The sequence below is a fragment of the Ornithodoros turicata genome, chromosome 1 (assembly GCF_037126465.1).
Source record: "Ornithodoros turicata isolate Travis chromosome 1, ASM3712646v1, whole genome shotgun sequence".
Classification (NCBI taxonomy): domain Eukaryota; kingdom Metazoa; phylum Arthropoda; class Arachnida; order Ixodida; family Argasidae; genus Ornithodoros; species Ornithodoros turicata.
In genome coordinates, this window is record NC_088201.1 from 206,560,571 (window position 1) to 206,577,073 (window position 16,503).

The 16,503-nt window shown below is 48.4% G+C and overlaps 1 protein-coding gene across 1 annotated transcript in view; it reads left to right on the forward strand.

Moving 5' to 3' along the window:
* Positions 1-16,503, forward strand: part of LOC135378997 (uncharacterized) — a 355,209-nt gene that overhangs the window by 95,194 nt on the left and 243,512 nt on the right. The window contains exons 6-7 of the mRNA XM_064612222.1: positions 3,100-3,241; positions 3,318-3,496. Coding sequence (XP_064468292.1) covers positions 3,100-3,241; positions 3,318-3,496 — 321 coding nt within the window. The remainder of the gene's footprint in view (positions 1-3,099; positions 3,242-3,317; positions 3,497-16,503) is intronic.

Below are 16,503 nucleotides of genomic sequence, written 5' to 3' on the forward strand. Positions count from 1 at the left end.
GTGTCTATCTTATTATTATTATTAAAATTATCTTATTTTATTTTACGAGAACTATGATATTACGGGCTAAACAATTGTAGTGGGCCTCCGTGGATGTCCAAACTGTGAGCCTTCAAATACTGGAATTTTGCGATTAAAAAGTATTCGCGATTTTTGCGCTTCATGTTACTGTTATAATTTCATTCCAAGATAACGGTAAAGCGTATCCAAGAAGGTTAAAATGTGTAAAAACGAGTGCAATTCGTTTATTAATAGTATCGGATTCATTGCCATAAACCCTGTCCCCCATCGTGTTCGAGGTTTCTTCAGTATAATGAATACAGCATCTCACCATATAGGCTCACGGCATACCATTTCACGCATGTACACAAGCCAAACATAACATTCTGCAGCATCCGCTTCACAATATGTGTCACTCCATCATTAGGATCAACAGTATTGAGTGACCATAGTGATACTGAGACTTACCACATGTATGCATGACCATGCCACATTAATTGCGGAATAGCTTCACTTCATCACCATTTGAAACCAAGGATTTTGGAGTCCTGCAAACCTAGGGTAACACGACAGGCAAGGCTCCCAAACCTGATTTAATGAGTGACAGTGAGTGTAGTTAGTGCTGTAGTTAAACTTGTTGCCACAATATATAACACATGTGCACAACACAGCATGTACACAACATGATGACAATGCAACATTGGCAACACACGTATGACGAGACAATTTTTGTAACAACAAAGTTGGAAAGAGAGGAGGATAAGGGATGAGAAAAATTCCTTTGAAAGGAAGGAGAGCTGAAAAACAATGGTGTACGCTTGAAAGTACAATGAGAAGGAGAAGTCTACAGGTGGTAGAGAGGCACCGGCCATCTTATGCACGTATATACATCAGGTCAGATGACCAGGTCATGATATTCAGGGGAACATAGAATGGTTCAGTACATAGTGTAACCAGTTCCTTGAAATCACGTGTTGAGCAGCGGCTTGCTCATGTCAAATCACTACTCGCTTATTCCATTTCGTATTATGCGTACCTTTGATGTCACACAGTAAATGCACGTCTTATAGAGCAGCTTACTGAACATGAAACCGACCAGCTCACGATGCTGAACGTACCATAAAGCAAAACGAAATAAGCCCATGGTTTTCATCATTCTTGTCTCTCGCCAACTCTACAGGCTTTGTGGAACGAAAGCTAATATTATACGATGAAAGATGGAAGTCACTGAAAAGGTTAGCCAGCTGTAGGATTCGAAACCACATCTTCTGGATTACCAGTCTAGGGCTCTACCAATTGAGCTAAGCTAACACGCCTTCCCAGCAACTTCCAGGGTGTGTCATCTGAAGGGACAAACCAGCCACTCTCTCTCACTCATCCTCCTTTCACTCTTACATTTATGCTGACTTATACACACATTGATACGACGGGATCGACGCAAGCGGCAACTGTTGTACAGGAGGCGACTGATGTTCTGAGGCTGGAACAATATACAAGGGACAAGTACATACAAGGCATCAAAGTGCCTAAGAAATTAACTATACCTTTACAACGACAAGTTTTCCCCCTTGGCAACGAACATAGGTTATACATAGGTTATATATATATATATATAGCCAGAGGTAACATTTCCTTGAGTTTGAGAAACACACAGTACTGAGAGGACAGCACGTGAGTCTTGTGTTGTAGCCCACCGCCACGGGAGCCCCGCAAAGGGAGCAGACGCAACAGGAGCAGCACAATGAGCGAAGTCCATCCAGGGATCGACAGAAGGAAAAGCACGTACGGCTACGTACCCAGACATTTCTTCTGACGCTGCCGTAGCAGGCGGACATGCATTATTCGATCTGTATCGTATTAACCTATGTAATCAAAATTATAGTGAATAAAGCCGCCTACAGAATTTCAGAAGTGCGATTGCAATCGGAATCACAATTGGAACTCAAGGTATCATCTTTTGACAACTATCGGAACGTCAACAGGGAAGATCATGCCACGGACTCGGAATAAGGACTACGGGGATGACGCAGCCAGCAGTTTGGAAACGTCTGATCACACATCGGCCGACGACATCAGTGACAACGAACCTCTCACTGAAGGCCACACGACGGATCAGTTTCCAAGTCAGCATGTCACGACAACGGGCTAAGGTCGGCCACACGAAATGTCAACGAGCGGCAACGCCCCTACAAGTCAAGAATCCAGCGCACAACAAAGGTCGGCTAGCATGTTTGACTTTAGAGAACTGATGCAGAGAGCTATTGAGACGGCGGTACGTGAGGACATGATTGGGGCAACGCAATGACCTCAGCTTCGACGTCAAAGTGAGAATCAAGACACGAGTGGTCACACGGACGCACCACTGGCCATCGAAAGTGCCAAATTAGTCTCTTTATTTGACTCATCGAAAAAGACGCACCAGAACGTAGAAGCCTGGATAGAGAAAGTTGAAGACCTCGCTGAAGCGTACGAGTGGAACGAGAAACAAACATCATGTATCGCCCACACACATCTGGATGGGGTCGCAAAAGTATTGTACAAAGCTCTCCTCACGGCCCAGCGAGAGTGGAGGAAGTGGAAGGAAGAACTCAAGAGAGCTTTTCCGTCTGGAGTCGGGTGCGTCAGCGACGGGGACAGTTTGCGGCGGGAGGGTTCCATGAAACCAACCGAAGGTTTGCGTATATCCAGGTCCGGGACACCAAATGTGGCGTAGGAAAGGACTGACAACCGTACTCCGCGACTGGTAGAGAACAACTGGTTTAACAGCGCTCAGCGCGCTCACGTTCCAACTGAGCTGCCATCATCCGATGGCACTAGTGCTGCTACAGGGTAACGCCACAGTCCACACATGCACGTGTTTGGGCTTCGTAAGCTGCAACGGCAATACCCAGCACTGTCAATGCGAATGTACTGGTGATTCATTAGATAATTATACATGTAGGGCGTGTATACATGTAGGACTATACCTGATCAAAAAACCAAGACAGAGCCGGCAAGGTATTCAGATGTATTAGGCTTCGGCATTTTCTTGCATCCCACTTGACGCTGTTCTCTCCATTCCACCTTCCAACAAGCATGCCAATGTTGCTTTTTTTGCAGAAGGTTGCTGGATATCCTGAACGAATTGGAACCGAAAAAGACGAAGAGAGGATACGAACGCTGTTTGAAGGACAGTTTGGATTTGATGTTGATGTGCATGGAAACCTCAAAAAGGAGGCGATGCTCAGAACGCTTGAAAAGCGTAAGCTTTTTTCCTTTCATTTTCTCATTTTGCTTTCTTTTACTTCACTTCTTTATTCGTCCCTTGATTGGTGCAGTGGCTGGCGAGGATCACTCAAGTTCATGCTGCCTCTGCTTGTTCCTGTTGAGCCATGGGGACGATGATGGCATAATCTGCTCAGACGGCCAAGAAATTCAACTGTCCAAAGTGTATGCTATGTTCGACCCAAGGACCTGTAAAGGTCTTGCTGCTAAACCTAAATTGTTTTTCGTTCAGGTAAGAGTTTCGACCATAGAGCTCGGAAATACATTAGGGGATTTGCATGACTAACTGTAATTTGTTTATCAGGGCATTCTGCTGTTTTCTTTCCCGATAAGCGAGAGGGTTATTTTTAATGACAGTCGGCTCACGTGTTGACAAAATGGATCCGCACGTTGACCACAATGGCATCGCTGCTCATTCTACTTAAGCAATGACACTTGCTGAACATAAAAGTAGGATGCAAATGAGCTGCTGATGATCTCGAGATAATTGTTCTTGATATTGAGGGAAACAACACTGACAAGCACCAACAGGACAAGCTCGTCGTTTTTTTTTTTTTTCTCTCCAGAAAAGTGTTTATTCATTGCCGCAGCTACTGCTGGGTATCGTGAGGGGTTTCGCAACATAACGCTACGAGTTTCCTCATCCGTTGTACTCCTCGCCTGCGATGAATCACTTGCGAACAGCGCCATCATTCGAGGGTTGAGCTTGGCGATGATATCAGAAATTTGGTGTAAGAGGGACGAGTAACGTAGACCTGGCGAAGAACCTTAAAGGAGCAATTTCATGTTTGTGTAATTAAAATAAATATAGGGTGTATTTCTAGCCTTTTGATAATTTTTTGCGAAAGAGCAGCATAGACGAGAGATGTTTCTCCAGTTGGTCCTACACCTAGGCCGACATCCGTGTCACGAGGTCCAGCGGGGGTGCTCCGTTTGCTTAGCCAGGCGATTCTCACGTGGGAATATCGGGACTGATTCCGCGACATGTACTTTGGACCTGTGCGATTCACCCGAAGCACACCCTACCTCGTGAGCACGAACACAGAAGAAAGAAGTTGGACCGCCAATGCGTACCTTGCGGCACGTGTGAACACGAGACTGTGAAATGAGGGTAGTCACAAAGACAATGTAGCTTAAACAAAACAAATATTTACTTGAGAAACAGCGAGGCCTTTAAACGAATGAACTAACCAATGCATATAGAATACCACGCATGTTACAAAATGATGCGTTCTGCATTTTGAGCAACCGGTTACAAAGAGGTAAGGCAGGCAACAAAGAAACAAAGTCTTAGCTGGTGCCGGCTGAGGGTCCTGGAGCTTGGAAGGGTCGGGTGCTTGTTTGGTCGATGTTCTGTTGGTGGACAACACACGTACACGCAAAAACACACAAAGTCCTCGTTGACTGTTGTGTTGTAGTGTGACGACTTCTTCGCCGCGACACCCGTCGTTGTCACTCGTGGATACGTGAGACCACCGTTAACTACCGACACTGACCGCCCCTGCTTTCGGAAGTCACCAAAGTCCCGGTTTGCGCCACCCGCGTAAGACGGAATCGAACAAGCTACATGTCCCCACCAAGTCTTCTGAGCGACTCCTCTTGTCTCGTCTACTTAGCCCCTTACGATGCGTTCAGAATACATATGTTACTTCTCAACCCGGTGCCAGAGGAGACAAGACAAAAATACAAGACATACAATACCGCAAACATAGGTTTAGCTACCCACAACATGCCCGGAATCCCCAAATTTATTGCTGCCACAGCTTGTCTCGGACGTCTGGAAAAAACAACCGAAGTCGAGTAACCCGATACCTCGGACGCGTCTGTGCATGTCTTCCAGGTCGCCTTCGACCACCATGGGTGTGATTCTCCGGTCGTTCCCCCCATCCACGGTTACTCAGTTTATCTGTTTCTTTGCTTTGCCCGCCGGGGTCTCGGAAGAGACCCCGGCGGGCTATGTCTTCGTAAGTCTATGTCTTTGCACCTCAGACATTCGCAGAAACCAAATAAATTATCGCGCTGTACGCAAAGCGGCTGGCCGTGTTTTGTGACAATGCGCTTGAAGAAAGTGCACAACTACAAGATGATTATTACCTAAATTGATTAATTAACTTTCGAATTAGGGGTATTCAAGCAAAAGCGGATTGAGACACTATCCTAGTTGCAAGCCGTTCCACGTTTAAACAATCCCGGAACACGCCAGTGCGTCAAAATATCCATCCCCGAATTTTGTCGTGCAAATGAGCCGAAAACGAAACCGCTACGACAGGGAACAGAGGGAGTACAGCGCTTATTTCACATCAGGGGGCAACGTAATTTGAAGCGATGTACGAGGTGTGTTCAAGTCAAACCGGGACTTTTCATTTTTCGCAAAAGTAAAATGATAGAAGTAGAATGACAGGCGATAAATTGGTTTTATTTTTCAACGTAATCTCCACCTGCACTAATGCAAGTGTCCCAGCGTTTCAGGAGGGCTTGGATGCCAGCAGCGTAGAAATCCTTACCGGCGTGTAGCAGCCATAATCGGATCGCATTCTTGACCTCGTCGTCGCAGCTGAAGTGGCGGCCTTCAGTGGCCCGAAGAGATGGAAAACGCTCGGGCCGAGGTCTGGACTGTAAGGGGTTGTGGCAGCATCTCCCAGCCAAGTTCCTGTAAGGTGCGTGACGTGAGAGTCGTGGTATGCGGGCGTGCATTGTCCTGTAGGAGGAAGGCTCCTTTGGTGATGAGGCCCGGCTTTCCAAAAGCTGGAGGTGTTCATGAATGATAGTGTTCAACGTTCCCACAGAAAGGTCCGTCTTTCGAGCCAGTTCGAGACATGTTATCCGTCGGTCCTTGAGGATCTAGCGCTCCACAAGTTGGATGTTCTCAGGAACTCTGACACTGGGCTGTGAGCCGCCCCGGCCGGGATCGTCTTGCACTGATGTACGGCCGTCTCGGAACCGTTTGCACCACTCAAACGCTTTGCTGCGGCTAAGTGTACCGTGGCCACACTGAGCCTGAAGTCTTCTGTCAACTTCAGATGACTTTGCGCCTTCATTCACAAGAAACTTCATGACAATTCGCTGTTCGATGTGCGCGCTCACCTCGTTGTCGGCCATCTTGTCTAGCACGTGTCTTCTGTTTTGCACAAACTTTGGACCACCCAGGTGGTGAACGCGGAGGCCTGTCGCGTGTGAAAATGACGAAAAAGAAGTAGCGCGAGCCATCTGTACACTCGGGAGACAGAAAGTCCCGGTTTGACTTGAACGCCCCTCGTAGGTCCTTAGAGTACGTGCCGCTCAGCTGGCCAGATAAAGTGCTTTCCGCCCCAGGTAAGCCTTCTTCAGCGAGGGTAATGACCTCCTCAGGCGAGATTTTTGGTTTCGGCTGATTTGCATACCGAAATGAAGGAGTCGATATTTACAGCATCTACTGTTTCTTTATACTCTTAAAAGTTAAAACAGAGCTCAACGAGGATTGCCTCGCGTTCTCTTATCTCGCTCTTGCACGAAAGCCCTGAATTAAAGAGCAATTAATGAATTTAGGTAATCAGTCATGTGTATACTATAATCCAAAAGATGCCCGCCTGGTCGTAGGTATTGTAGAAACGACATATTTGCGGCACTCATAGTTTTTTTTAATGAAAATTAAACTGCCTTTTAAACATCCCTTTAGAGCTGACTCGAAATAAAGTTGTTGTTTGTAAATGAAAATTCTACACCAAATGACACCCCTGCAAGCCATTCCCCTCGAAAGCGACATATTTCAGGAATGATCCGTATTCCATCACGGCATCCGGCAGCGGAGCCGCTCATTACAGAACTTTCTTGAGGAATGACTTGAAATTACTATTCTTGACACATATTATGTTCCGCACTATAAAGCGATGTGGTTCTGCGCACTGCGCGAAGCCCTCGTTATGTTTCCCGCGTGCGCAGAACCATAAACGATATCACTTACGTACGCAAAGGCAATAGCATAAGATGCTCTAAAACCCTCAGTTGTCTTGCGACGTAAACACCCAATTACTATTATCTAAAACTCTGTAATATATGGTTCGCTTTCAAATCTTGGCACATGTAGTACAATCTTAAATGGCAAGTTCACACCGCCGCAGTCACAAACACAGACAAAAGGTACACAAAAGGACAGGGCGAACTGCAACTCACGACTACTTTACTGTTCAGTACACACACGCTCACAAATACCAGAGAAGGTACACGTTCCCCAACCTGTCCGACCTACTTTTTGAGATAATACATTTCCTCCTGAATGAGGGTGATAGAGGGAACGCTGACACATTTTCCCCCTTTTTCGTGAAACAGAAAAACTTCATATATCTCTCGATCCCGCTGCGATCCTTTGATAAAACTTGCATAGAAAGTAGCCAAGCAGCACGCCAATATTGAACCAATATGGGCTGCCAAGATTGCCAATATTGTTCGAATATAGGGAGTGCAACCAGGCTCCAATTAAACCAATATGGGCTGCCCATATTGACAAGCCCATTTTGCGCCAATACTGCCAATATTTCTGCGATAACACCAAAGGGGAGTCCGTGTAAGAATAAAGCCGTATCCACTTTAATGTCCACCACTGATATTACTTCTCTCTTCTTTTTGCTTTTTCATTTCTGCAGATCTCATTGAACCACTTTGCATACAATTACAAAAAAAAAACACAGAAAAGAAACACTGCATCGTCCCAAAAACGGAGAACGGATACAAGGCTCGTGTTGCTGAAGCACACAAGCAGTCCCACGGAACCCCCAATGCCAAAGACCTAGGAAAAGATCTTCCCGGAACAACACCGCAAGCGGTACCCTCCGCCAAAGCCAAAGAGGCCTGTAAAGCCTTCGTTGGGATCAGAATATTCTATGAACAGAAAGTTTCCAACCCGCTCCGAGAGTACGAAGGAGCGAAACACTTTCGTGACGGTGGCGGACATTTGCAAGAGCAACTCACACTGCTTGCAGCAACTTGAAAGCACCTAACTTCACACAAGAGCCATGCCTTCCTATCAAACATTGTGTTTTTTACTTGGCCTGCCGCAATTCCGTTGTCAATAAGGGAACCAGCGGCATTTTAGCGCGTATGAAACGTCAGATCCCGCTGTCGCGCATGCGCATTACTTGTAGGACGCGTGATTTCGCTCAAACGACCCTCTCGCTCTCAGCCGGCTCGAGCGATTGGCATTGGCATTAGTGATGGGAAGTCCGACTCATTTTGGTGAACCGGCTCATTTCAATAAGTTCACTTTACTGATTCGTTCAAATGATTCGTTCATCAACCAGTGACGTCACAGTTTTTGTGACGTCATACTGCTATTGCAGCCAGCTCATGGGCACATCGTGGGTGCTATCTGCTGGAATGCAGGCTCACCGGTCACAGCTATGGCAGTGAAAGCCTTCGTCATCGGACGGGCTACGCCGCGTCCATCAATGCTTGACATGGCACGACCACTTAAAACTGTACAAGAAGAAATACCTATCGCCTGAGACAGCCTTCCATCCCGTGCACAAGGAGTCCACAGCTCCCAAATCACATCAATTCATGAACGACGACAGAGCGCGAGTCGTAAACAGCGAGCCAACTCATAAAGCCACAGCGGCTACATCACACCAATGCACAGCGAGTGAGCACAACAAGGAAGGGACGACACATACTCAAAAGCACCGGAGCTCACTGCACCCAAAACCATTTCTCAACAAACAACTCAAAGAGCGCCACCGCTACAACCCCATTCACCCGTTCGCCGAGCTCCGATGCGCTCTGTCCAACTCTCACTCAGCCATTCAGCTCATCAGTTCTCTCACTTCCGAACCACACGAACACTGATCATGAAGCGAGTAGTATATTATCAGCTCAACTGGCCCACAACTCACACAGTGTCCTGGACGCCATTAATTAGCAACTAGAGCTAATTGGGACCCCCCACAGTAATCAGAACCCTCCAGGGAGTCATTACACTAATTGGGGAGCATCTAAGACGCGTCCAGACCAGTGTGTGAGTTGTGGGCTAGTTGAGCTGATAAAAAATAAAAAAATAGGCAGAAAGTAAAATAAAAAGATAGAAATAGAGTGGAGAGAAACAATTTATTCGAAAATCAACGATGCCGCGGCGAAGAAACGGCTCCGGGGCGACCAGCGGCAGCCACGTTGGTAGTTGCAGAGATCGACGACAGGTGGACACTTAGTTGCAAGGCATCACACCAGATGGCACCACCTTCATAGCTCTAGACGAGAAAGAACAAGATACTAGCGGCAGGTAAAAATGACAGCACTGCTAAACAAGTCTAGGCATGCGAGAGAAAAGGTCTAACCGCTACTGCAAAAACAGCACGGAGAAAACAGTACACATCGGGGAAAAATGCTTACGGGGGCGATCGCTTAGGGCTAACCACAACACTATGCAGCTAACACAAGGCAGGAACCACTGGGCACACATCGCTAAACATGCGTCAAAAGGCTTGCTCACCGCAAAACAAGTCTAAACATGCGAGAAAAGGCTTAACACGAGCGCGGTCAAATCACTCGTTGGTCACCGCTAAACACGGCAAACATGCGAGAAAAGGAGCGCGTCAAATCACTCACCTTTTCCCCCGCGGCGACTTCCAGGCATAAACTGAGCGAGCGCGGGGAACACACGTCTGCTCTCTACGACAGCCAGCCAGAAACTGAGCGAGCGCGGGGAGCGCACGTCTGCTTTCCATGACAGCCAGAGAGAAACTGACTGAGGCGACGCGCAGCGGCAGCTATGGATGCGCGCGCACCCTCTGCTCCACCCGTCCGCGCATGCGCGCGCGCGCTCCTAGCGCCCTCTGCACCGCCCGCGGGTGTTTTCGGTTTCGACTCTCTGCTGCGCGCGCGCGCTCCTAGCGGCGACGGGTGGCATCTGAGTTTCGATTTCACTCTCGTTTCTTTGCGCGCGCGCGTTTATCTGTATAAAGGCAGCGCGCACCGCGCTCGCGTCATCATTCTGACCGATACGTGGAAAACGCCATGTGTGGTTTATTCTCCTGCGTTTCTTGTTGTCGCAAGGAAAAGACAAAAAACGAAGAACTTCGCGAATTTATTCGCGGCATCGTGGAGGAAGCCTTTCAAGTCCACCGCCTGGAATGGTTGCAAGCGCGTCAAGAAATGTGTCAGGACAAGATGAAGACGCTCGATCGCATCTTAGCGGCAGACAGACTGGCGAAAAAGAAGTCCAACTTTAGCCTGGATAATCTGTACTGGGAACGCAGTTCCGATGTAGAGGACGACGACGACGACGACGTGTAAATAAAAGCGATGCATTTCTCTTCGAGTCTCAGTCTCTTCTTTTTCTTCGTGCAACGTGTACGCACGCAACATGTCTTCCCCCGAACCTTTTCGTTCCCGTCATCCCTTTCGCTGTATCTTAAGCGGCCCCTCCATGTGCGGCAAATCTACTTTCGTTGCTAACGTGCTGAGGAACCTGAACACCGTGGTGGACAAGCCTCCGTCACGAATATTCTACGTACAGAAATATGCTTCGCCGAGCATGCAGGACGAATTCGGGGACTCCGTAAACTTTACCAAGGAGCTACCGCGAGAGTGGGACACGTCACGCGCTACGCTGATCGTCGTCGACGATCACATGACCGACGCCGGTTCCTTCAAGGAGGTGACCGACCTTTTCATTAGGGGTTCTCACCACGCCAACGCGTCGATCTTCTTACTCGTTCAAAACATCTTTTTCGACAGTAGCCATTTTAGAACAATATCCTACAACGCCAGTTACGTCGTCCTGTGGCGCACCGTGCGCAGCGTGCACCAGATGGAACATTTCGGGCAACAGCTATTTGGCAGAAAAAGATTGGAGTGTTTTCTGGACGCATATAAACAAGCGATGTCGTCGCCCCACGCATATTTACTCGTGGATCTTCACAACTATACGCACGAGGATCACAGGTTGCATAGCAATATCTTTCCCGGAGAACGTCAATATATCTACGCTCCGAAATGAATCTCCGCCCTCACCTCACTTTACTCAAAGTACTCTCCACTCTATCCCCTCCGCGCCGTCGCGACGTCTTGAGACGTTCGTCCTCGTCCGACATGAAACACCTCTCCGAAATTTGCGTCAATGTATTGAACGGAAAGGTGGCTCTAGCTCCAGATACGTTCGTGCGTTTGAAGAAGCACAAACGCTTTTTACGACGGCTCGCCTACAAAAAGATTCACAAGAATTCGCAACGTTTGAAGCGCTATCTGTCTCAGCAGCGAGGACAGGGCGTGCTTTCGTCGGTGGTTCCTCTCCTGCTTTCCGCCGTGTTGAACCTTTTTGCCAATGGCCAAGAGAATTGAAGTGACCACCTCCTCCTCTATCGGAAACATTCTTACCTCGAAGGAGAGTGACGACGTCAAAGTGAAACTCATACTACTGTATCGCATACTCAAGCAGTACGGATTTGACCCCTACGACAATAAAAACAAGGCGTCCGACGCTACAAATGACTTTGACTATTCGCTCCTCTCTCCAGAGGTGGACGAAGAGGAAGCGGAAAGGGTCGTCTCGGAATTAAAGAAGGTTCTTTCCTGGGATCGCGAGGGTGGTGTCTCCGTGTCGGGCAAGCCCATCAGACAATCCTCCGTTTACGAACTCGTCAATTATTTGTTGCAACGTAAGACGGGAAAGAAACCTTCCTGGTTCCCCAAAGTCTCGAAACTATTGCGTCTGATTTCTCTGCCCAAATCTCGCGAGCCTCAACAGCAGCAGCAGCAGCAGGCCTCCATTGCGTGGACGACTTATGGAGGGATATGAGAACCCAGAGGGTGGTTTGGGGGGTGTGGAACGTTATAGAAAAGCGCATCACTTGAGCAAAAAGAAGGCTCTCGCCATTCTCAGAAAGCTGGATGCCTACACGCTACACCATCCGGTCAGAAGAAAGTTTAATAGGAGGCACATTCGCGCTCAAGATCAAAGACGTGTGGCAAATGGATCTCGCCGACTTTTCAAAATACAAGAGATTCAACGGTGGATACCGCTACATTCTCGTGGCAATCGATTCCCTCTCCCGCTTTCTGCGCACCCTCCCGCTAAAGACGAAGCGCACCGCCGAAATGAAAAGGGCCATGATAAGACTTTTTCGGGGAGGTAACGTACCTACACGCATCTTTTGCGACAGAGGAGGGGAATTCTACAACAAGACCGTCAAGGAGTATCTCTCACGAAAGAAGGTACACATGTATACTACCTTCTCTCCAGTAACCAAAGCATCGCAGGCTGAACGTGTGATACGCACTTTACGTGACAGAATATTCCGCTATTTTAGAGTAACCGGAAAATACCACTTCGTTTCCGCGCTTCCCAAGATCGTGCGCGACTACAACAACACCAAACACAGGACTTTGGGCATCAGCCCGTCCGAAGTCACGCCCGAAAACGAATTGGAGCTGTTCAATAAGATAAATGGGAAGCCCATCGTACCCTCCGTGAAAAAGAAGCTCAAAGTGGGGGATAAAGTGAGGGTCCTACTACACAGAAAAGGTTTTCATAAGAGCTCGGAAGGGAGTTGGTCGCCTCAGATTTTCACCGTCTCCCGCCTGAGAGACACCTCCCCTCCCGTCGTGCACCTGGAAGATTACCGGGGTAAGGAAGTGGACGGATCTTTCTACCCGGAGGAGGTACTCGTCGTAACCCGAGACGCCAATCAGCCTTGGCCAGTAACGAAAGTGCTGAGAAAGAAGCAAGTGAACGGTCAGAGCTTCTCCTTGGTTCGCTGGTTTGGTTACGACAAAGAACACGACAGTTGCGTACCGAGCAGCGACGTGGTAATGATTGGGAAATGACGTCAGACATCTACGTCCACCTGCTCTCGAACGCCAGCATGGATAAGTTTCCCTCGAATAAACTCAACGCCTTCACGGTAGCTTTCGATAGTCCGCTTCAGCTCTCGAATCGGTATAAAGTTGGTCTGATGGATCTAAGCATAAGTAACGATTTTTTAAATATCGGGTACGAAAGGCAAGATCGCAGGCAAATCGAGGTTTCTTTCGAGGACATCGTGGAAGCCGGCAGAACTTTTGATGTCACCTCGGATCTCGAGAGGGATTGGGGAAAAGCCCTTTCGGAATTTAACGTTTATTTCGCGTACAATAAATCGCGATACGACTTCGTCTTACCCGTGGACGTGAAAGCCGTGGAATTGGACCCTCGGCTCGCACAGGCGCTCGACGCCTCGCTAGCGTCCCGCGAAGCAGGTCGTGCGGTGAAACGTCCCAAATTGAGCGAACGCGAAGCCACCTCCATCTTATTGGAGCACGCCGCACCCGTCGCTTTCGGCGACGTCACTCTGAATTCGGAAACCACGTCCCTACGGAACACACTCAACAAGTACTTCCAGACGCACAAGCTGGACGCCTCGCTAGAATTCGCGGATAACGTCTACTCTCTGAAAACGCCAAAAGGGTTGCATGTACCGGAACCCTTTGTCAAGCTGCTACATCTCACACCCGTCGAGGGACACGGAGAAACGCTACGCGTCTCTCTCCCCGTAGCGCGCCAATTTTCTTTCACGATCAAGACGAAAATTCCTCGATCTTTGCAAGTACATCTGCCTCCCGGCTATTATGCGACGCCGCAAGCACTTGTGGGTGCGATTAACCAGCGCGTAGGCGAACGCCCGCGCTTCAGCTTCGACGGAACCGAACAGAAATGTAAAATTTGGCTTTCCGAGGGCACCTCCACCCTAAGACTTTCCGAGTACCTGGTCGTGCTTTTGGGCTTCAAATCGCGTACCGTGTTCACGGGGGAGGAGGAGGATGCCACGAGCTCCGTCGAGGTACTCCTGGAACCCCCGTTTCACAACATAATCGTCTACACGAATATCGTGGAACCTACGTACGTGGCGAGCAGGAAAAAACTGATATTAAAAATACTACCCTTTTATTATGAGAAAGACAAGCACGTCGTCACCTACACGTTAGATAACATCCAGTATTTTAACCTGTCTCAATTCGAAATTCCTTCAGTGATGATCGTTCTCGCGGACGAAATGGGAAGACGTTTGCCGTTGCGGTCCAAAGGCAGAACCAATCTAACGTTGCATTTCAAATATGTCCGTAATTCCCCCAAAATAATTCCCGTATACACGGGACCCCTTTTCCAACGAGGGGGCGGTGTGTTGAGCAACATATCCAAGTTCATCGTTCCCACCTGGCAGCAAATAAAACCGATCGCCAAGAGAACGTTCAAGCGCTTGGCGCGGAATTTGGCCGATGGCGAAGGAAAATCGCGCGCAGTAAAAAAGACGGCCATAGCAACGGGGAGAGACGTGATGGATTCCATGGAGGGCTCTGGAAACAACAACAATGTAAAGAAACGCCGCAAAAGACAACAAAAGGCGCCGACACACGACGCACCTGCAGATATCTTTGGTATGCCGTGAAAGTCACACATCCGCTGCGCGCGCTCCATCATGACGTCAACGAAAGCAAAAATACAGACGCAACGGCCACCGCATTGTCTTACGAGTGACGTGATGATATTCGAACCCCCTTCCATTCAATACGGCGTGGAAGTAGATACTTCGTACCAACTCTTTTATCCGATCAACGGGGTAAATAATTCCGTGATCGAATTTTCTATTCAAAATTTGCAAAGGGCACACTTGGATCTCTACGGCAATTTCGTGTCTTTGACCGTGCGCATTGTTCGCGACGACGGGGAAGAAATGGACGAGAAAGATGTCGTTTTCCCAATAAACCACCTGTTGAGCGGCATGTTTAAGACGGTCACCGTTACGTGAACAACAAGCTCGTCAGTTCCAACGAGTTATACGCCTACAGGAGTATTTTGGACGTCGTGCTTCATTCCACGCCCATGGCTCAAGAAACAGTGCACGCGGCTGGACTCTATGTAGAGGACGACGAACATTTAAAGAACGATTACGACGTCTCGTCTCGCGGTCCGAAACAACGTTACGAAGCGACGAAGGGTGGAAAATACTTTAACCTGGTCGGTCAGATCGATACCGACGTGTTTCAACAGCCACGCCTGATGGTACCTGCCGTCGAAATTCGCGTCGTTTTCCTATTAAACAACGACGAATTTAAACTCGTATCGGTCCCCAACGACAAGAAAACGTACAATTACGAGGTGGACATTAAAGAAATGACGTTACACTTGAAAAAGGTGACGCTGGCACATTCCCTGTTTTTGGAATACGAGCGGCGGCTTCAGACCACGCCAGCCATCTACGTGTTACGCAGATTGGAAACCAAGGTGCGGAGCTTGAGTGCCGGGAGCTCGGACGCTCACTTTGAAAACGTTTACCCCGAAAGGGTACCTTCCAAATTATGCGTCGCCCTGCTCGCCACGTCAGACTTTCTCGGCGACATCCAATCGAACCCCTACAAATTCCGCCATTACGACCTGTCTCATTCGATGCTCTCCGTGGACGGCCAGCAAGTGCGAGCCGAGTACGACTTTCAGAACGGCCTCGTCAAAATTCCCTACTTTAACTTCTACCAACAACTGGGAGAGAAACATTTCAAGTATAGCTACGAGCGATTTAAAACGAACGGGTTCCTTCTCTACTTCAACCTGGACGTGGACAAGTGTTCTTCTCCTTCGCATTTGAACGAGTGGCGAAAAGGAAACGTTCGCCTGCAATTACGCTTCGCTAAAGCCCTTCCACACGCGGTCACCGTCCTCTTGATTTCCGAGTGTCCCAAGCTCATGTGCGTCGACAAGGACCGTACGGTCACCTTCTCATAAGAAAAGATGTACGAGAGCGACATCTTGGAACTCGTGTCCCTGAACCCCCTCGCTTCCTCCATGCTGAGAGGCATTTGCGCTTCCGACGAAGCCTTCGTTTTATGCAAGCCCGGCTATTTAATCATCAATACCGAAGAGCGAAGAAGGCGCGGGCAGCACTGGGTGCTCTACCTGAAAAACTACGACGGGTCTGCCGTGTTTTTCGACAGCTACGGACTTCCCCCCATCGAAGCAAACCTTCGAAGGACTTTACCTCTAGCGGACGAGTATAACGACAAGTGTATTCAATCGCCTTTTTCGCCTTACTGCGGGCTTTTTTGTATCTACGTAGCCACGCGCATGTCGAAACGCTACAGCTTGAAAAATTGTGTATCCATGTTTTCCTGTAACCTCGAAGAGAATGACGAAACAATAAAACGTCTCCTCGTGAGCGAACTCGTTTCGTAAAAATAGACTATTTATTTTTTCACGACATACACAAGACCCTTGCGAGACGATCTTCCAACGTGCTGACCCGA